The sequence below is a fragment of the Manis pentadactyla genome, chromosome 4, assembly GCF_030020395.1.
Source record: "Manis pentadactyla isolate mManPen7 chromosome 4, mManPen7.hap1, whole genome shotgun sequence".
Classification (NCBI taxonomy): domain Eukaryota; kingdom Metazoa; phylum Chordata; class Mammalia; order Pholidota; family Manidae; genus Manis; species Manis pentadactyla.
The window spans coordinates 73,077,522-73,100,900 of record NC_080022.1 but is presented as its reverse complement, the minus strand read 5'-3'; the positions used below and the strand labels follow the sequence as shown (position 1 = coordinate 73,100,900).

The 23,379-nt window shown below is 33.7% G+C and overlaps 1 protein-coding gene across 5 annotated transcripts in view; it reads left to right on the top strand.

The window, feature by feature from the left end:
- The window catches only part of COL24A1 (collagen type XXIV alpha 1 chain), a 377,298-nt gene that overhangs the window by 294,776 nt on the left and 59,143 nt on the right, over positions 1-23,379 (top strand). For all 5 annotated transcript variants that reach the window (XM_036890301.2, XM_057500389.1, XM_057500388.1 and 2 more), the window contains 6 exons: positions 192-248; positions 9,003-9,056; positions 14,731-14,784; positions 14,895-14,948; positions 20,272-20,325; positions 21,496-21,603. In XM_036890301.2, the coding sequence (XP_036746196.2) occupies positions 192-248; positions 9,003-9,056; positions 14,731-14,784; positions 14,895-14,948; positions 20,272-20,325; positions 21,496-21,603 (381 nt within the window). The remainder of the gene's footprint in view (positions 1-191; positions 249-9,002; positions 9,057-14,730; positions 14,785-14,894; positions 14,949-20,271; positions 20,326-21,495; positions 21,604-23,379) is intronic.

Here is a 23,379-nt window from a genome sequence, read left to right as displayed (position 1 = left end):
CACTTCCAAGAATGATTCACAAATTACAACTGTGTATAAAATATGTACCGAGTTTTGAAGGTAAAAGTTTTCTATTTAAAAAAGATAGGCCCAGATTGCATATTTAATAACATAAAAGAAAATAATAGGCTGTATATTTCAAAAGTTATTTATTAATTAGCTCTTATTTATAAGTCCCTGTCTCATTATAGGGTTATCCAGGAGAAGATAACACAGTACTAGGACCACCTGGGCCTCGAGGTGAACCAGTAGGTCTCTTTCCTAAAATTATTTTGATGTTTCAAGATAAAATGCAATTACAATAAGGATTCACAGTACCAATCACATCTTTTCAAGGAGCTTCATTTTGTTAGTTTTATAACACAGTTTCATAGGAGAGCAGTATTTGCAATGACATAATCTAAATATGAACACTATATCCAGGTTAAGATTATTAGCATAGTATGTAAGTTTAATAAAATGAGTCTAACTTTCCAAGTCTAACTTGCAGCATCAAATGCATGATAAATTTTATGGATATTATGAAAAACACTATACTGTAGACATTTTAGGATAGACATTTTCTCTTTTACTTATTAATTTTTTTAGTAAGGTGTCATTGATATACAACCTTATGAAGATTTCACATGAGCAACATTGTGGTTATTACATTCACCCATATTATCAAGTCACCCTCTACACCCCATTGCAGTCACTGTGCATCAGCATAGTAGGATGCTATAGAGTCACTACTTGTCTTCTCCATGCTATACTGCCTTCTCTGTGACCCACCTACATTATGTGTGCTAATCATAATGCCCCTTAATCCCCATCTCCCTCTCCACCCACCCTCCCACACCCCTCCCCTTTGGTAACCGCTAGTCCCTCCTTGGAGTCTCTGAGTCTGCTGCTGTTTTGTTCCTTCAGTTTTGCTTCATTGTTTTACTCCAAAACGAGCAAAATCATTTGGCACTTGTCTTTCTCCACCTGGCTTATTTCACTGAGCATAATATACTCCAGCTCCATCCATGTTGTTGCAAATGGTAGGATTTGTTTTCTTTTGATGGCAAAATAATATTCCACTGTGTGTATCTACCACTTCTTCTTTATCCATTCATCTACTGATGGACACTTAGGTTGCTTCCATGTCTTGGCTATTGTAAATAGTGCTGCAATGAATATAGGAGTGCATAGGTCTTTTTGAATCTGGGATCTTGTTTTATTTGGGTAAATTCCTAATGGTGGAACTGTTGGATCAAATGGTATTTCTATTATTAGTTTTTTGAGGAACCTCCATATCGCTTTCCACAATGATTGATCTAATTTACATTCCTACCAACAGTGTAGGAGACTTCCCCTTTCTCCTCATCCTCACCAGCATTTGTTGTTCCTTGTCTTTTGGATGTTGGCCATCCTAACTGGTGTGAGGTGATACTTCATTGTGGTTTTAATTTGCATTTCCCTAATAATTAGCAATGTGGAGCATCTTTTCATGTACTTGTTGGCTATCTGAATTTCTTCTTTGGAGAAGTGTGTTCAGATCCTCCGCTCATTTTTTAATCAGGTTATTTGCTTTTTGGGTGTTGAAGCAGGTGAGCTCTTTAGATATTTTGGATGTAACCCTTTGTCACATATGTCATGTACAAAGATATTCTCCCATACTGTAGGAAGACTTTTTGTTCTTCTGATGGTGTCCTTTGCTGTACAGAAGCTTTTTAGTTTGATGTAGCTCCATTTGTGCATTTTTGCTTTTGTTTCATGGTAGGTATTTCTTTAATCATCAAATTCAGACCGACCTTTAAAGTATTTTAAGAATCTTATCTCTATCCTTTTTTATAGTAGTTTACAGTCACCAAATGTTTTTAAAACTTATATAATTGGTTATTAGAAATAATACTGTTTAAAGATCATATACTCTTATAATTAAGCATTTTAAGGGTTAACTGTAACGGTGGTTACTGAAAATTAGCTTTTATAGCTTTGGTCATCTGAATAAATGTCTTTATGTTTATGTTTGACAATAATCTTAAAGGACATGTAAATTAAATGGGTAAAATAAAAATGCTTATTTCACAGAAGTACAAACAATTTTTTACATTTTTCATATTCCACATATCATGTGGAACAAAAGAATCATAAAGCAGAAGGGTCAGAATATGTAGTCACTACTGATATTTTGATCTGACTTTTTGGAGATGGTTGAAAGTTATATTTTGTTTTAAATAAAGGTAGAAAAGATTCTACAGCTTTTCCAATTAAATCAAGTCATTTCTTATAGAAGCAAGCTTTTCTGTGAGAATATGTAAAATTCTTTATAGATATGTTCTGGTCTCTCTAAACCTCTATGGGAGAAAATATGAAAATAATGCAAAATTTAAAAGCAAGTGGAAAAATTGGGGCAAATGGAGTATAGTATTGCTTATTTCTCCAAATGAGGTATACTGGGGTCAAAGAATGTCACTGAAATATAATAAGTATTTTAAAAGTCTAACCTACCAATGGTCATTTTATCTAGTAGACATGGGATAGGTGTGAAGCAAACTAAGAATATTCTAAATAACTAAAGCAGAGTCAGAGATTATTGTCTTTAATTATGTCTAGTACTTTATCCACATGGGAATAAGTTAAAACTTATCAATTAATGGTCTAAATTAAAATTTATGGTTTTGGCAACTAATTTTAATTTGAGTTTCTTTTTAGACAGTAGGCCATAGTATGTGCTAATTGATTTTTCAGGTGCACTTTAGACTAGGTAACATAAATAGCTTATCATATCAATGATTTTATATTAGGAATGTTTGGAAAAAAGCCTTAAGAATTAAAATTAATAAATGTAATTTTTATTAGGTTAATTTATGTCTTAAGAATTAAAAATTTCAGATTAAAGAATAAACAATAGAATCTATGATGAAGAAAGGTAAAGTGGGATTAGCTATTAGATACTTTTTTAAAAGATCATTAAATGGTGCCCTGCCAAAGTGGCTCCTGCCCTGCCATACTCAGAAGGCAGCCTTGGCTAGGACTGTGGGCACCCCTCTAAAGTGACTGCTGCCCAGGGAGGTGGGGGTTAGGCCTTCCCATCAGCATGCCTACAACAATCACAGCTAGCCAACTATACCAAGGTCCACTCCACCCACCATTTACCCACAGCCAGGACTCTGAGCAAGTCACAGTAGGGGCCAGTGCACGCACAGCTACCTCAGCCCAGACACAATAGGACAGTGCACACAGAGCACACAAGAGACACTCCTGGTTCTGGCGACCAGGGGTGATGGCCCTTGTGGGCCCCAGGACACTTTTTACATGAGGCCACTCCTTCAAGACCAGTAGACCAATAGTTGATCTACCTAACAAACACAGAAGGTGGGGCAAAATGAGAAGAAAATGTTCCAAACTAAAGAACAAGATCTCAGGAAAAAAATCTAAATGAGATAAGCCATCTACCTGATAAAGAGTTCAAAGTAATGATCATAAAGAATCTCACCAAACTCAGGAGAAGATGGATGAACACAGTGAGATTTTCAACAAAGAGATAGAAAATTAAAATGAAAGATATATTAGAGAGAATGAATAAAATAGTAGTGGATACAGAAAAAAAGATCAGTGATTTGGAAAACAAAGTAGTGGAAAGCATCTTGGCTGAACAGCAAAAAGAAAAAATAATTTTTAAATATGAGGATAGTTCAAGGGACCTGAGAGACAACATCAAGAATACTAACACTCCCATAATAGGGGTTCCAGAAGGAGAGTAGAGAGAGAAAAGGGCAGAAACATATCTGAAGAAATAATAGCTGAACACCTCCTTGACCTGGGAAAGGAAAGGAACACCCAGATCCAAGAATCATAGAGAGGCCAGAGAAATCCACACAAAGACACATAATAATTAAAGTGTCAAAAAATAATAAAAATTAAGAAAGACTCTTAAAAATGGCAAGAGAAAAGCAGTTAAGTTGTACAAGGCGAACACCATAAATCTGTCAGCTGATTTTTTAGAAAAAACTTGGCAGCCAGAAGGGAGTAGCATGTTATATTCAAAGTGCTAAAAGGAAAAAACCTACAACCAGACAAACAAAAATTAAATAAGTTCATCACCATTAAACTGTCTACACTAAAGGTACTTTTTAAAGTGGAAAACAAAAATCATAACTAGAAGTAAAAAATTATGAAAAAATCTCACTGGTAAAAGTGAATGTAGTAAAAAGAAGTGGATCAACCACTTATAAAGCTGGTATGGAGGTTAAAGGCAAAAGTAGTAAAACCAATTATATCTAAATAATTATTTAAGGGTTACACAAAATTTTTTAAATGCAAAATATGATGTCAAATACATAAAAAAGGGAGTGGGTAGTAAAAATGGAGTGCTTTTAGAATGTATTCAAATTTAAGTGACTGTCAACTTAAAATAGACTGCTGTATACATAGGGTTCTACATATAAGCCTCATGGTAACCACAAGCCAAAAAACCTATAGTAGATAAACAAAACATAAATAAAGAGAAAGGAATCCAAACATAAGACTAAAGAAAGTCATCAAATTATAAGGAAAGAGAGCAAGAGAAGAAGAAAGGACCAAAGAATTACAAAAACAACCAGAAAACAACAAAATGGCAGTAAGTACATACCTGTCAATACATGCTTTAAATGTAAGTAAACAAAATTTTCTGATCAAAAGACATAGAGTGACTAAATGGATTTTTTTAACAGACCTATCTATATGTTGTCTACAGGAAACTCACTTCAGACACAAAGATATGTACTGAAAGAAAGAAGATGGAAAAAATATATTGAATGCAAATGAAAACAAAAATAAAGCTGCAGTAGCAATACTTTACACCAAACAAAATAGACTTTAAAATAAAGTCTGTAACAAGAGACAAAGAAGGACATAACTTAATGATAAAGGGATCAATCCAAGAAGAGTACATAACAATTATAAATACATATGCATTCAAGAGCACCTTAAAGGTATATGTAAATATTAATAAATTTAAAGGGAAAAATTTACAGTAGTACAATAATAATAGGATTTTTAACACCATCCTTACATCAGTGGATAGATTATCCAGACAGAAAATCAATAAGAAAACAGAAGCCTTACATGACACATTAGACAAGGTGGACTTAACAGAAATACACAGAACATTTCATCCAAAAACAGCAGAATACACATTCTTTTCAAATGCATGTGGAATATTCTCCAGGATGGAGCATGGTTGTCCACAAAACAATAAATGTAACAAGACAGAAATCATATCAAACATCTTTTCCAACCAAAATGTTATGAAACTAGAAATCAATTACAAGAGAAAAATTAGAAAACACACAAACAAGTGGAAGCTAAACATGCTACTAAATACCTAATGGGTCAAAGAGGTAATCAAAATACCTTGATACAAATGAATGAAAACACAATGTCCCAAAATCTATGTGATGTAGGAAAAGAAGTTTTAAGAGGGAAGTTTATAGCACTATAGATCTACCTCAAAAAACAAGAAAAATCTCAAATATAAAATCTAACCTTACATCTAAGGGAACTGGAAAAAGAATAACAAACAAAGCCTGAAGTTAGCAGAAGGAAGAAAATAATAAAAATCATAGTGGAGATTAATGAAATAGAGACTTAAGAAACCAGAGAAAAGATCAATAAAACTAAGAATTGAAAAGAAGCAAAATTGATAAATCTTTAGCCAGACTCATCAAGAAAGAGAGGAATCAAATAAAATTAAAAATGAAAGAGAAGTTACAAATGGCACCACAAAAATATAAAGAATTATAGGAAATTACCATGAACAATTATATGCCAAAAATTTGGACTGTCTCGAAGAAATAAATTCCTAAAAACACAATCTTCCAAGACTATATAAGGAAAAATCAGAAAATCTGAATTACCAGTAATGAAATTGAATGAGTAATTCAATTCAGAAAACTTAAAGTCCAGTAAACAGATAGCTTCACAGGAGAATTCTACCCAAACATTTAAAGCAGTTAATACCTACCCTCAAACTATTACAAAAATTTAGAAGAAGGAACACTTCCAAATTTATTCTGTAAGGCCAGCATTATACTGATACCAAAATCAAACAAGGACACTAGAAAAAAAAGGAAAACAGGTCAGTATCCCTGGTGAACATAGATGCAGAAATCCTCAACAAAACATTAGCAAGCTGAATTCAACAATATTTAAAACAATCATACACTACAATCCAGTGGTATTTATTCCGTGAATGAAAGGATGGTTCAATATCTGCAAATCAATCAACATGGTATATACCACATTAGGAAAATTGAGGATAAAAACCATATGATGATCGTCTCATTGAATGCAGAAAAAGATGTGACAAAGTTCAGCATCTGTACATGATAAAAACTCAACAAAGTGGGTAAAGATGAAATATACATCAGTATAATAAAGGTGACGTATGACAAACCCAAGCAACATCATATTGAAAGTTGAAAAGCTGTAAGTGTTCTTCCATGTTCAGTAACAAGACAAGGATGTTCACTGTTGCCACTTTCTTTCAACATAGTACTGGAAGCCCTAGCCACAGCAATAAGACAAGAAAAAGAGAAAAAAAGACATCCAAATTGGTAAGGAAGAAGTAAAACTATCACTATTTGCAAATGGTGTGATACTATTTATTTTTAAAAAAACCTAAAGACTCCAAAAATACCTATTAGAACTAATAAATGAATTCAGTAAAGCTGCAGTATACAAAAAAACAGAGATCTGTTGTATTTCTTTATACAAATATAAGAGAAACAGAAATTAAGAAAACAATCCTTTACAATTGAATTAAAAAAGTACCTAGAATTAAATTTAACCAAAGAGGTAAAAAACAATCCTAGAACAAACAATCCTAAAATTTTTATATAACTACAAAAGACCCCAAGTAGACAAAACAATCTTGAGAGAGAAAAAAAAGCAAAACTGGAGATATCAATGCTTCCTGCTTTCAAACTATATCACAAAGCAATAGTAATCAAGACAGTATAGTACTGGAACTAAAACATACACATAGATCAATGGAACAGAAAAGAGAGCTCAGAAATAAACCCATGCTTATATGGTCAATTAATGTACAACAAAGGAAGCAAGATCATATACACTGGGGAAAAGATAGTCTTTTCAATAAATTGTTCTGGGGAAACTGGATGGCTACATACATGCAAAAGAATTAAACTGGACCACTTTCTTACACCATATACAAAAAAAATACTCACAATGGAATAAAGACATAAATATAATACCTGAAGGCATAAAACTCCTAGAAGAAAACATAGACATTAAACTCTTGGACATCCATATTAGCAATATTTTTTTTGATCTGTCTCCTTAGGCAAGGGCAACAAAAACAAAAATAAACAAGTGGGGCTACATCAAACTAAAAAGCTTTTGCACAATGAAGGAAACCATCAACAAAATGAAAAGGCAATCTACAGAATGGAAGAAAATATTTGCAAATGATGTATCAAAGAAGAGGTTAATGCCCAAAACATATAAAGAACTCATATAACTCAATAGCAAAAAATACCCCAGTAATCTTAGTTTTTAAAATGGGAAGAGAACCTGAAAAGGCATTTTTCCAAAAAAGATACGCAGATGGCCAACAGACATATGAAAAGTTGTTCAACATCACTAATCATCAGGGAAATGGAAACCCAAACCACAATGAGATACCACTTCACACCTGTCAGAATGGCTAATATCAAAAAGACAAAGAAATAGCAAGTGTTGGCAAGAATGTGGAGAAAACAGAACCTTCATGCACTGTTGGTGAGAATATAAATTTGTGCAGTGACTATGGAAAACAGTACGGAGATTCCACAAAAAAATCAAAAACAGAAATACCATACAATCCAGCAACTCCACTTCTGGGTGTTTATCTGAAGAAAATGAAAAAACTAATTCCAAATGCATCCCTATGGTCACTGTAACAATATTTACATTAGTTAAGATAGGGAAGCAATTTAAGTGTTCATCAATAGATGAATGGATAAAGAAGAAGATATGAGATGATGGATAGATAGATGATAGATGATAGATAGATGATAGATAGATAGATAGATAGATAGATAGATAGATAGATAGATAGATAGATAGTAGATAGATAATTGATAGATAGAGAGATGATAGAGATAGATAGATGATAGATAGATAAAGAAATATTACTCAGCCATAAAAAAGGATGAAATCTTGCCATTTGTGACAACATGATTGGACCTGAAGGGTATTATGCTAAGTGAAATAATTAAGATAGAGAAAGATAAATTCTGTATGATTTCACTTATATGTGGGATCTAAAAAAAGAAAAAGAAAAACAAACAGAAATAGACTCCTAAAAACTGATGATTGTCAGAGGGGAGAGGGATGTAGGGATGGACAAAATAGGTAAAGGGGATGAAGAGGTACAAATTTCCAGTTATAAAATGAATAAATCAAGGACATGTACAGTAGAGGGAATATAGTAAATAATATTATAACAGCTATATATAGTGGCAGATGTAACTAGACTTATTATGTTGATCATTTTTTAATGTATATAGATGTTGAAATACTGTCATATGCCTGAAACTGATATATTATATGTAAACTGTACTTAAATAAATAAATCATTAAATATAACCCTTTCTCATTAGTGGAAAATTAAGTGGCTGGTCCAGCTTAAATATTTTCCAGTCATTTTAACATTAAGTGAAAATGAAAGCTATTCTCATATCATGTATAACATATTTTACTCATCTGAAAATTCATATTATGTAACTGGACTTCATTCCTTCAATGTTTTTCATAGCAAAATCATTATGAGATTCTCTTTATTTTAAATAGTTCAGTGCTTATGATATTCTTGGTGTCATTGAAATTCAATCCTTTGAAATTATTTAGTGGAACTAAAGAAATTATTATACATTTGGCTTTCTATTCTTTGGAGGAAAAAAAATATTCCACATTGACTGTATCGTCTGAATTCACAAATACTTAGATCCAGCTGTGAAATTGATTATTTTTGCATGTGGTCTCTTTAGGGTCCAATGGGGGAACAAGGAGAGAGAGGAGAGCCAGGAGCAGAGGGATATAAGGTAATTATTACAGATTTCACACCTCCTATATTTCATTTGAACTCTCTGGTTCTGTTCATTTTCAAATGAAAATGAGCATCATTGATGGTAACTAGTACTGTCTTATGGTTTTGATCTTAGAAGCCTACCTCTTTGTACTATCTGTTTCTTCTTTCCAGAAACACCTTCATTTCTTCCCTTGCTGCTTTTTTTCTCATCATTCAGATCTCAGCTGAAATGTTACTTCTTGAGAGGCCTTCTTTATCCATCACTTTTTGTCATGTTTCTTGATTTCTTTCATGACCTTTAATGCTATGTGTATTATTTTACCATTTTTGTATACATTCTTTTTGTTTATTGTCTGTCTTCCTCCACCAAGGTGTAAGATCTATGAGAATAAGACTCTTGTTTGTTTTTTACCATTATATCCCCAATTTCTAGAACACAAAGTTCCCAGTATAGTAACAATTCAATAAAAAGTCAAATGATTGGGTGAATGCCATTATATTTTCAAGCCTTGTGTCAATTCTTACCCTCTTCCATTCTTGGAAAGAGTTTATGTGGCCAACTTCATAAGCCAGGATTATATTAGACTATGTGTAAAATTTATTCAATGTCATTTTCTATTAGCACATTTGTGTAAAGGGTGTTCTGTATTCCTGGCTTTCTGTTCTTTTCCCTTTTGTTTATGATGCCAGTTTCTAAACAAAATGTTCATCTGCTAACTCTCTCCTATAGTTGCTTTTTTCCTTTGCTCCCAATATTCTCTGCCTGCTTACAATATTATATAACCTTTACATAAAATAAATCCTATCTATTTTATAATCCAGATCAAACCACTTTTCCCTTGACCCACTCTAGCAGCAGCACTCTTTCCCTCTTCTGTAGTCCTATATTTATTGTTTATAGAAACTATTCAGTACAAGCATCTTTTACCATCTTCTATTGCTAATTATTTTTAATGTGCAGATATCTTAGCTCCTCAATTTTCATATGATTTCTTTCTTATATAATGTCTTTTTCTGAGCCCTGTACCTAATAGTATATAAAATGCACATAAACATAATTCATTTTTAATAGTGAATTAATAGGTTATTTGATCCAATATATACCTCTTGTGTGTAAAAGTTTTGTGATAATGTCTGAAATTAAGCCTTAAGTATCAAGAATGAATGAACAATGGTAGGTAGATAACTACCATTAATAAATTGATTTTCTCAAGCCCAAAATATGAAAATCAATTTTCACCTCCTAAAACTCTCTTTGAAGGAAATGATGAAGATAGATATAAATGTTTGTGGAACTATTGTGATGGCCATCTTATAATTTTTCCAGTTTCAGAGAAACTTTTTCAAGAAAGATATACACATATTCTGTTTCCAATTTTATAATGTTTGTATGTACAAATGTTCCCTAATCCAAGAAATCCAGTGGATTTACTTGAAGTACCTTTTCTTTGGGTTGAGAAGCCAACCCACTGCTTCCAGCATAATTTTAGAAACTTCTTAAATTTCCTTTGCTTTTTCTGTGTAAGACTTCTCCACACATGCTCAGGAAATCAGGTTCTTGCAGTATCTTATTTTGGCCTCTACCAACTACAAAACATTTGGTAACTAAATTAGCATATTTACTGGCAAACAGTCTACTCTTCTATTGAAACAGGAAAAGAATCTCTTCACCTGGTTAACAGAAGAAAAACTCTGCCCCCATTATTCTGGATAATCACACATTCTTCAGAAATTCTTCTTTAGAGGAAAACTTTTCCCTAGGCTCACTATGGAACCTATTTTTCCTTCCTCATTCCACACATACTCCTGATGAAATTTTCAACTGTGGATGTTTCATGAACTAGTTTGATCCACATCTTCTTTTCTGTTGTATTCTATCCTTTGTCCTTATGCTTTAGGGATCATTTTATCATTTGTTGGTAGTTTGTACTATATAGCTCTCTCCTGCCAGACAACCACACTAATTTTACTGCTTAGACATCTCAAAGTCATGAAATAACCAAACTTAACCCCTGCCAAGTTTTCTCAAGCACAAATTTGATTCATACAGGGGAACCATGCTTTATTTAGAGTTGGAGTATTCTATTGTAGCCTTGGGTGATATTTTTAAATGTTTGCTTTTTTCTTTATGGATATTATATATGCTATCATTTTACTCTAGTGAATTGATGGTTAGCATTACCATCAAGCTTTTTCTCTTATTGTGCTAAAGTACACATAACATAAAGTGTACTGTTTTAACCATGTTAAAGTGTACAATTCAGAGAAATTTAGTACATTCACAGTACTGTGTAGCCATCACATGCTACGTAGTTTCAGAGTACTTTCATCACCCCGGGAAGGAAACCTCATATCCATTAAGCAGTCACTATTTCTCCCTGCCTCTGGCAACGACTAGTGTACTTTTTTGTCTCTATTGATTTATCTATTCTAGATACTTCATATAAATAGAATAGCACAATTTAGAACCTTTTGTGCCTGGCTTCTTCACTTAACATAATGTTTTCAAAGTTCATCCATGTTGTCGAATGTATCTTACAGCTGAATAATCACCAAGCTTTTTAAAAACACTTTATACTTCACAAATATTCTTACAGTTGAAAGAACTCATGATTATACCATTGGAGAAAAAAAAATAGAATGAATAATGCAAATTTTGTTTCCATTTTGCTGTCAGAAATTTTTTTAAACCCCTCTCTCCATCCTTTGCTTTTTTTTACTCTTAAAGAAACTAAGATTTACAAAAGTCAAGTGTCTTGCTCATTATCATCAATAAATACTAATTAGATGTCATTATATGTGACATATTTATTTCCTCTGACACATAAAAAGTATCATATATTAGAAAATCTCTGGTCGTTCAGCATATATTTGAGTGTCTGACATGGACCAAGAGCAGAGCCAGGTGCCATAAATATAACACCGGACAGCCCAGACACAGTCCCTGCCTTCATAGACATTACATACAGCCGACATATAGAATAAGAACCTTTAGGTCATATAAAAACAGGTGTAGTAAATTATATCTTTCACCCAGAAAACTATACATCACATAGGTCAAGGTAAATTCATTTGAGGTTTGAGAGAGCCAGAAGATATAGTGGGAATAGCATGTTATACTGCCAACATCCACATTTAAAACATGAAGATATTAAGATTAAGTCAGACTAAACTTGAGTGAGATGAAGTCCTAGAAGTACATTGAATAAATTGTGTTGTATCTCAACTTGATTTTACTTTGGTTTGGCAAAGACCATATAATTTTTTGCACACAATAAAATAACAATAACTAAATCATCACTTGGTCATCACTTAGAATCATATCCAAGTAGCTATTGGACATGATTTCCAGGCACCTTAAACTCAGAATGTCCCTAACTGTAGTATTATCATCCTCCCCAAACCTGATCCTCCTCTTTTTGTATCCTCAGTCCAGTGAATGGTACCACCAGACATCCAGATGTCCAAGCCAGTAAATGAATCCTCTCTCTCTGTCTTTGTCATTCTGTCTGTCTTGATTCCTCTCTCTTCTCCCTACTATCTCTCACTCCTCTCCTTCTCTGCTCATCTCTCAAATTCAATGGACCACGTCTTTTGACTTCTTAAGTATCTCTGGAACTTAAGGCTTTAAGTGTTTTTGTCTGAACTACTTTACTAGTTTTCTAACTGGGCTTACAATCCTGGGTCGTAGCCCTCTCAAGTTCATTCTCCACTCAACATGTTCTGTCAGATGAGTCTCCAATTATTCCCCCTACTATTCCTTCTGCCAGAATATCTCCCTTTTGCTTTACTACCTGGAATAGTCATCCTCCAAGATTCAGCTTATCACTTCCCTTGAAAAAAAAAATCCTTTCCAGGCTTCCCTCAGCCATCCAATTCATTCCACCACTAACATAATCAGGCAAAATCAATCATTTCCCCATATCCTTTTCTCTATACATTTATAATAATATTTACTACAGCATATTCAGTTTTTACCACTGCAGAAAAAAATGGCTTCTGCCAAACTTTATCTGAATGGAAAGCACCAGAGGAAGTATAGAGAAACTCCTAGAAAACACGTTTGTTTTTTATTGAGATTTCTATCCAGACTTCACAAAGCCAAGAGAGGCAACTGGCTATTCTATGATCATTCTGAAAAGGTCTCTGTAAAACTACTGATGAGAATGGTGGCAAAATCTTAATTGGCCACTATTGTTTTGAGTTTTGTGGTTTGCTTATATTCTTACTCTCACTTCACTCCATAACTTCAGCTTTTCACCAATTACTTCTCTCCTGATTCCTGTTTAATCAATAACCTATAGTAGTCATTTTCCTTGTACCAAGTTCCTTCTTGACTGACTCAATTCTGTTATTTGCTAATTCCACTTATGTTTTGCTGAGAAGGGTCATGTATGATAATGGTTTTCTATAGTCCATATGCTATAGAAAGCTTTCCAAACTAGCCTTTCTCTCTTGCCACTGTTCAGTCCCTTAAACACAATTTCTTTCCTTCATCAGGAAATTGGGTCTCAAAATCATAAACCTTTGTCTCAAACAATGCAAACAAAGATGGCTTCAGTTTGATCTTTCTGTGAGAATACTGTTAGCTTATGTATGCAGTCCTTTCTTCTCCTAGCCCAGCAAACAGAGATATACCTGGTACCTATCATCCCCAAGACTTTCCTTCTATAATATACAGAGAATAGGAAGAAATTAATCTGAAATGACTGTAGGGGAAGAGATGACAGAAATACTATGCAGAATTATTCATGTCTACCTCTCACCTGACATGCCTTTAGGTTGTTGCTAGTTTCTGTTTACATGCTTGTAGAGGGAAATGTGGTAAGTCAACATTTCCTCTGAGGAGGGCTAGGGTGGTGATAGATTGCTGAATGTCAATTGATGTGTCTTAGCATTATATACAGTAACAACTCCCAGTCTTCAGCCCAGTAAATCTATCCAAACAGCTCTGAACTTCATAAAATGGGGGCTATAGTACATTTCTACAGTGGGAATAGAGTGAAAAAGAAATTTGTTCTCAAACTATTTATTCCTTTGGTTACTTACTGCATTGGTTACCTGAGCCTGCCTTTACAAATGACCACAAACTGGGAAGCCAATAATAAAAAATTTATTTTCTCACAATTCTTGATACCAGAAATCTGAAATCAAGGTCAATAGGGCTATGGTCCCTCCAGGGACTCTAGGGAAGAATCCTTCCTTGCCTTTCCCTGCATCTGGTGGCTGATGCTGTTCTTTGAGGCTGTGTCACTCTGGTCTCTGCCCCTGCCTTCTCAGGCCCTCTCCTTTGGCTTGTGCCTGTCCCCCTTCTCTGTGGCTCTTTAGGGTCCACATGGATAATCCAGGATAATCTCTTTTTAAGATCCTTAATTTAATGATATCTGTAAAGACCCTTATCCCAAATAAGATCACTTTAGCAGGTTCTGGGGATTAGGACATAAACATCTTTTGGTGGACCACCATTCAACCCACTGCAGTGACTATATGAAAAATAAAAACTCTATTACTTTCAGTAATCCTAATATCTAGTGACTATTATGTTCTATACTATTTCCAAGAGAGAATCATAATCTGTGATACTTAAATAGAATTTCACAACATTTTGCTACCATTCTAAGCGATGATACCCTATGCTCTAAGTCACATGTCTTTGCTGACTCCATAATAATCTTTTCTATTCCTAGGGTCATGTGGGTTTACCAGGACCAAGAGGTGCCACTGGACAACAAGGCCCCCCAGTATGTTTTGAAAGCATTCTTTCTAATTCTAGAATTTAAAAAATATGAATGTTAATGTATCTTATTTGGTCTCTGCTTCATATGTGATTTCTGTTTTGGTTCCTATTAAGGGTGAGCCAGGTGACCAGGGTGACCAAGGACTAAAAGGAGAGAGAGGATCTGAAGTAAGTTAAAATTGTTTAAGAAAATTTGAAATTTATTGTAGACTTGAGAAAGCAGAGACACAATGAGTTGCTGTTCACTGTAATTTAAATGATAATTCTTCATTCCAGATCAAGGATCACTGTAGGCTCTGCTGTAAACAGGTTATTTGTCAATAATTGTGCTAAAACATGATTATTGATTAATCCATGTGTTTTGACTGCCGTCCAATTTCCCTTTACCTGCCGCCTACTCTGGCTTTGTGAAAATTGCCTAAGGTTATCTCAAACTAATTGTCTCTCCTTGGGAGTTCAAGCAGAAATACCAACAAGCCTTAAAACCGTCACTGCAGAGTGAAAACCCATCAGTCAAATCTATTAGCTGTTGTAGAAAGGTAGAAATATTTTGACTATGTGATAAAGACTCATAATTACTAAAGTATTTTTTCTGTACAAATCAATCATTTTTTATTAAGCAAACTAAAAATCTGCTGGCTTATGGAACTGAGCCATCTCTTTCCCTGCTCATTCACAGGTGTTCCTCAACCTCCTTGTAAGTTTGTTGCATTACAACCTGGCTTTGTAATTTGCACCATCAGTTCATTGCTGCTCTGCTTTTCATGACATTCTGATTTGACCTGCTGTTTATTAAATTAAATTTTTAGAAGATGGCCTCTATTTCAATAATAAATTAGGTGAGAATGGATAAAAAATAATGAATTTAAGACTATGTTTCCCCTACTTTGTTAAGCAGTCATCACCCACATTTGGATTTCCTACTGTGGGAGTAGGTAATAAATGGACTAAGTAACAAAATTGGGTTGAATCTGATATTACATGAGAATTCATTCACCTAAAGCTGTTTTGAATAATCTTAGCATCTTTCTAGTAACTCCCTGCCAGCTTCCCTAATAAATAAGAATTAATAATAAACAATGGATAAAAGTAACCCATTGAAGGCAAGCATTACCAAGAAAAAATGCAGAGAAAGAAGATAGTTGTCTCACTCACTCAGAATTCTTAATACCCAAATTGGCAAAAGTAGTGGAAAAAGAGGTGAACCCAGAACACTGGGCCTGCTTAGTGCCTGAGAACATAAGTGCTCTCCCAAGGTTTGATTCTAACATTTCTAATTTTTTACAGTTAGTACTTTCATATTCTCAGTGTTTCATTTTTTGTCTTTTGTTTCGTTGTGGGTTTTTTTTTTGAGGTATCTCAAGAAGAATTTTTTTTTTTATGTTTTTAGTATCTGTCAAAATGTTATCAGTGAAAATCAAATATTCTTACTAGACAGTTGCATTTCTAGCCTACCTGGTCAGCTCATCCTGGGTACTGGAACTGAACGGTGATGAAGAGCCATGGTTTAAATTCTGTATAATCCAGGGGAACTAGTTCTTTCCTACTTCAGGCAGTACTGGCATACAGTCCAAGGTTACATTTAAAAGCCCCTTAGAATTTAATATAGTAGTAATTGCTACAAGAATAGTCATTGACCAAGTATTATTCACTAGGGACACCTTCGGTGAAGGTGGGTCCTGCCCAATTGCTGTCATCTTGTTTTTGCAAAGCTTTAAATTTGTGTTTTAGTTTTAGAAATTGTCCTTGCTCTCATTTTTCAGATGAAGAAATTTAAGTCCCAGAGAGATTATGAATTACCTAAAACCACAGAACTACTTAATAGAACCAACAATAGAAATTTCATTTCCTGACTCCTATTATTACACAAAAGCCTTCTATTTTGAAATATTTTATAAATTAAGTAAAGTATGATTAATTTTACTTAACCAATGAATTCATTTGTTGAGCCCTCAGTGGTGAATCGGCAGACAACTATAAAGAAAAGTTAGAGCAAGTCAAAACCAACTGCAGAACCATTATGTTTTTTAGAAGACTTTTGTAATGCAAAGGTAATAAACTGGGTTGTAATGGCTTTCAAAAACTAAGACTGAAGCCAAAATCTTACTTTTCTCCCAAAACAAAATACCAGATTTTAGTGAATTGATATTTCTTGGTTAAAAAAAAAAGAAGAGAAACAGTATAATTCTTGCCTAACTCTTTCAGTCTGTGTTTATATGTTAAAGCTACCCTCTCTAACAAAATTAGAACTAGCAAAGTATTGTAGTAACTGTCCTTCAGCTTCATTTAAATAAAAAACAAGCCAACAAGGGTTTGGACTATAGTGACATCTTTAAAAATGTCCATTATTGGAAGAGTCAAGCTATCTTCTCTATAGTCTGTGAACTGATAACAATCCCAATGAACAGAAAGCTGTTTTAAATGGATCTTATTTCAAATGGGCCATTCTGTTTTTCAAAGCTAGCCAAACCAAAAAAGAAAAAGCACAATTTTACATTCACTCTAAAGACTATATGTAAAATTAACTTGCCTTTCTTATTGTGAGGACAGAAAGGTCTGTTTGTAAATATGAGTAAGTTAAGTTTGAAAGTAGTATAGAATACTTAATAGCTTTATTATATTTGAATTCTGGGATTGGTTGAAGAGTGACTTTTTATTCCTTCTTATAATACCAAATTAATCATCTACTAACACTTTATAAAACAACATATTTTCTTTGTCTTTGGCCCAATCTGTAATTTTATTCTGAACAGACCACCTCTGTTTAGGATTAATGTGTACTAGTGTTCGGCTTTTACTTTATCTATGGGACTATCCAGCAATTCTAATTTTAAGATTTTTTGTTAGATGCACATATTCAGAAAAGGTACCAATGTTCTACACTTTGTTGATCTCTTTGTATTTAAAACCACCTTTGTAAGACTGGTCTTTGTAACTGGCCTATTTCCTTTTAGTTATGGTGCCAATAATTGTAATAAGGATTATTACTCTTCTGAAATAATCCCTATCATAATGGTCATCCCAAAGTGTGATCCATTTGTGATGATATGTGAATCTCTTTGTTTTTATTTTGGTATTTGAATATTTGAAGTAAAACACTCACATACACGTGTAGCATTTCTGAACCTTATGCCATTAATTCAGGTACACTTAAAGTATAGCTTTGTTTATGTTCTTTATAATAGAACTTTAACATTTGACCTCAGTGTCCATCCTGCCTGGCAGTAGAAACCTGATGGGTGGAAATTAATCAACTGACTGTCTTTAACTCCATCCACTCAAATATCCTGTGTCTGATTTAGAGTTTTCACCATTTGCTCTTCAGTCATCTGTTCACATGAGCGGCCACTGAAATGCTCCTCATCCCCCTGGGCCCCCAGGGGCCATCATCCCACCATGTTGGCATCTACTTAGGCCTTTTAGCAGCAGCTCTTTGATCCATGCTGGTGTGTACAGCTGTTTTCTCATCTCAGGTACAAAGTCTCCTTAGGCCTCTAAGGACCATATACTCCTGTTCTTGGCCACATGGAAATGACATTCTGCTGTTTCACATACCACACTGGGTGCCTGGGGGTCTCAGACTTTCTCAAACACACTAGACATCTTATGCAGATATTCTACTCTATTACTGACAGAGCAGTTTATGTGGCCTTCTCAATGAGTCTCCCTAGCTATCATCTCAGTGCCCAAATCCCCGAATTTGTCTGGGAGTATTATTGTTTCTGCCCACTCCAAGACTCGAGGGCAGAGTTGGGTCAATGGCTCTTCTCAGAGATACCTGTCAGTGTCTAACAGTCTTGAATCTCTTCTGTTTTTCTCCTTACCTTTCTCAAATTTGCAAATTTTTATATCCCCTTAGGCAGGAAAAGTTCCCTTACATTATTATAATTCTTCTAAATTTGTTCTTTATGGCATAAATTTTATGACTTTATAACCTTGTTTTTGGGTCCTTTATAACATTATTTTGATACTCAGATAGACTTTTAATATTTTAAAATCAGGTTTTTGTATTTTAAAAATATATTCTTCTCAAAGTACTAAATTATTCTCAAACTATTATACCAGCATGAGTTTCAGAGGACTATTTTGAAATTCGTAAGATAAAGAAAAGTCTCTTTTAAAAATAAAAAATGTAAAACAGATCTACCACTTTGCATAAAAATAAATACCTTGAAGGCAAAAGCACACTGATTGACATATTTGAATATTATCACAATATATATACTATATAATTAGTGCTACTCAAGATAATTGAAATCAGAAATTTTTTTCAATATTTAAAAGTCTTTATTTCCTTATTTTACTTCTTTATTGTGTTCTGAAAGATGTATTTTATTATAGGGATCTTATGCTCCAGAAATTGTACTTTCCTCAACTAAATCTAAAATTTGGCCACCAACTGTCCCATTTTCTGATATCCTTACCCTTAAAAAGACTTTGCATTGGTGACTTTTTAAGGCAAGTAAAATAGTTTTCCAAACGGAGATAGAACCCTTCATCTATTATCTCCCCATTATCACATTCTAACAAAGTTGGATTTTTATCTCATAGAAAATGCCCCTTTTTCTTAGTGACTGCATATACTGTTTCTTAAATTTGTTTAAGGTCATTTTTAGAAGATGTAATATGAAATTATTTATTTTGTTATTGTTGTCAAATTGAATCTCTGATACAATTTATCTTCAAACTTGAGTAACTTAATATCCCATTTTGTTGGAATTATCCTGTTTGTGAAAAAGTTTTGATGAGTTCTGAGAAATTTATCTGGTAATGACAGTGTGCTCCTTTTTCTTATTTGTGAACTAGGTCACTCTCTCCCACATTTTTCTTTTTAAAACAATTTTAGATTATCATCAGAATAATGGCATGATTTGCAAGGACAAAGTTCCTAACTATCTTGGCCGGCCAGTTACTGCTGAATCAATTATGATTTAAAACATTACACACATGGAAAAACAAACAGTTCCGTGGGAAATAAATTTATTTTCTTTGATTCACATGTTCTTCTCTGTGCTTCCAGATAAACACATTTTTTGGTTATTGGTTCATGACCCTAACTACACCATAAGTACCTTGCAATCAGGAACTTTGACTTTGCATCCCAGTACATAACCAAGGCCCTGATACATAATGCTCAATAAATGTTTACTGAAGTAAGTACTTAGACAATTAATTCAACAGGAGATAAAGGCCCTGCCTGAAAGTAGCAACATTAATTAAGTAATCTATTTAGTCCCCTTTTAGATTTATAATATAAATTCTTAAATCATAGAATTGAAACTAGATTGAAATTCATAGATGATCTAGCCAAATTCTCTCATTTTCAGGTGAAGAAAATGACTCCCAGGAATATGAAATGACAATCCCAGTGATAATACAACTAGTTGGCGACAGTACTTGCTGGAGTGTCCTGGTCTCAGCATTTTTTTCTATACCTCCAGCTTCATTAAGTTTATTACAATCAATTGACAACTGTACTTCACATTTTTAGGGGCCTGATGGGAAAAAAGGAGCTCCTGGTCCTTCTGGGAAACCTGGGATTCCTGTAAGTAACAGGGCTTTTTCACCTTTCTTGTTTTTCTAAATTTAATTGGCAACAGTAGCAAGCCAAAAAGTTTGGGTCCAATTATGACAAGGGTTGGATAAATCAGACTGTCTTAAAAAAAAATAGTTAAGCCCATGCTGGAACACAGAGGGAACAAAATATGACCATTAGCTCAAGACCAAGCTTACTGTTTAAATGTGAGCCTCGGTGACTGCAGGATACTATTTTTATGGTGTTACGGAGCCCTCTTTGTGGACTCATGCTACTCTGATGGTGAACCATTAAAAACATGGAACTTGGCATCATGACTAAATGGTTGGTGACGAAGGTCAGAGATCTTCAAGCATGAATAAAAAGACATGGGCTGGATTTTAATTGAAGGACTTGGCTTTTCATTTTCCTGGCAATTAAAACAGAAAGACTTAGAAAAAATATTCTTAATCCTTTCACCACCGAACAAAGATTAATTTCATCTTAGCCATTTGTTTTCTCCTCTGGCCTGGCAAGTATGTGTTGACTGACTCATTAGCAAAGATTTGCTTCCTGCTGGTCTCACCAAACCACGGGTTAGATGCCTATTGTGGGTGTCCTGTGCTGGTTCAAAAAAAGTAGAAAATATGAAAATAAACTATAAGCACATTTAGATCAGATTCCTATAGGTAATATCATTTCCCAAGAGTAGAAACAAAACGTTCATACCTTTACTCAATCATATAATCATCTAATTCAAAGCTCAACAAAAAAGAACCGTAATTTGTTTCTTGGGAAAATAATACAATACAAGGTTTTGCAGATGGTGAATGACAGCCTGTATCCTAAGCTGACAGATACATATAATTGACCTTTTTTCCATTATCAGATAAAGTGTGGACTGGCACAATGAGAAACAGCAGAGTTACACTAGAGCTGAAACGGTTACTCAGCACATTGCTGATTAGCTTGGCATTTTGGCTTCAAGAACTTTGAAAGACAGTTACCTCATCTGTTGAATCCAAATAGTAAACCATTAAGGAATCCATCTAGGAAGCAGAGGAAATTTTTTCCTGGATAGGAATTAAAATAGTATTAAAAATGTAAATATCCCACCCCCCACCTCAAATATAAAGATACTTGTCATTTAAACACCTATACAGCATCTCTCTATAATCCAAGTAATTTTTAATTACCAAGGGACTTCCAGGCTTACCAGGGTCAAAAGGCATGCAAGGACACCATGGAGCAGATGGCATTTCAGGAAACCCTGGAAAAGTTGGGCTACCAGGAAAACAGGGACTTCCTGTGAGTAGATTGAATCTCTCTTTACTTTGTATTTCTTATGCATAAGTGTCTCCTTGCTAGACAATAGATATTTTGGCTTTCCTCAATTTGACATTAGCTCAGATTAAGCCAATTATTTCTTTACTAGTTATTTTGGAATTTATGATTTCCAGGGAATGTCAATGAGTATGTTCTCTTGGATATTTTATATCTGATAACCCATAGTATTAATAAGTTATATCATTTTTACATTTTTGTAAATAAGAACCATAAAGAAGCAAAATTTTAGAGACTATACAACCTGGCTGTGTTTTGAGTTCATCAGATATCTTAAGCTACCCTTGGAACATTTAAGGCTTGGCAGTAATTCAAGGTAGGTTCTGCCAAAAATAATTTTCTCTTTACTTTTATGCCCTCGGTACTTTATAAAAATTGTGATAATGTTTTCTCTGAGTTCATCTAGTGGTGATGAAATGGTATAGATTATCTTACTTTTATGTAAATTTCTATCTGATTCATTTTATCAGAAATTTTAAAATCATATTTTTGTTCATTTAGCCATTTCTCCCTTTTCCTCCCTTAAAGTCATGATAGTCTAGATATTTTTTGTTATCCTATGTTTTGTTTTCACTCAAAATATTAGAATAATTAGCCACTTTTGAACAGTAAAATTTACCTTTTACATTTCCACATTTGGATATTGTTATCTATTGACCTATTTTTCTTTTCTTAAACATAAATCAATCTTAGTAATTTATTTAAATGTAGCATGATGATGTACATAAAGTCAAACCCAAACTTATAGTCTTTTTTCACTATGATGAGTTATCTAATTTGTAAAATAAAATAAAATAAAGAAACTATTACCTAGCCAATTTAATTTGGTCAGAAATAAATATCTAGCCAGATTCTGAAAAGATGAGTATTTTTGAGAGGGCACGGTTTCTATTTGTTTTGGAGGCAATATGTCAGGACATCAGATCATCAGGGTAAGGCCTGGAAAACTTTGACAGGCAGTGATTTTTTAATTAAAATAGACATTTTGTAGACTTCTGCCATTAACATCCATCTGGTTAAGAGAGGACTTCCATTTGAGATTCCACTCTTAAAAGGAGCTTATGCACTAGACCTTCATTTTCATGCTGTTCTCCACACTCACCAGATAATGGTCTTAAAATGAAGTTGTGAATTTTTAAAAATAAAACACTTTGAATTTGTCTGAGACTCTGTATTTTTCTGGATTAAGTTTTATGGGAAATGTTACAGTCTTACACTATTGCTTTGAATAAAATTTTGAGACTTGAAACAAGGAAATACACATTTCAAAATATTTCATATTTCTTGCCGCTGAGCTCAGGTTTAATTATGGAGGTGGAGTGTGTGTGAATGTGTCCAGTAGTTTATAAGACTAAAGAGTGAATTGTAAATACTAATAAAGGACATAGATTTATTTAATTACTAGGAAGAGGAAATCATTTGTTCTCTGGCTAAAATGCTACCCATCCAGATACTCATTCTAGATATGAATAATAGAAACCAGGTTCCTACATGTATATGTTTAAGAAATTTTTCAGATATTTAGTATATAAGATACTAATCAGACATTAGTAACAGGTCAACTTAGTTACTTTTTACATCAAGGTAACTTAATAGTTCATTGTGACAAACAGCTTATTTCTGGCAATACAGGAAACCTAAAAGTCCCCCTAGAAAGAATTGAAAATTCCATGGAATGAAAACATTGATTTGGATTACAAAAATCTGAACCTTTTTCTCTGCGTAAAAACAGCAATGATC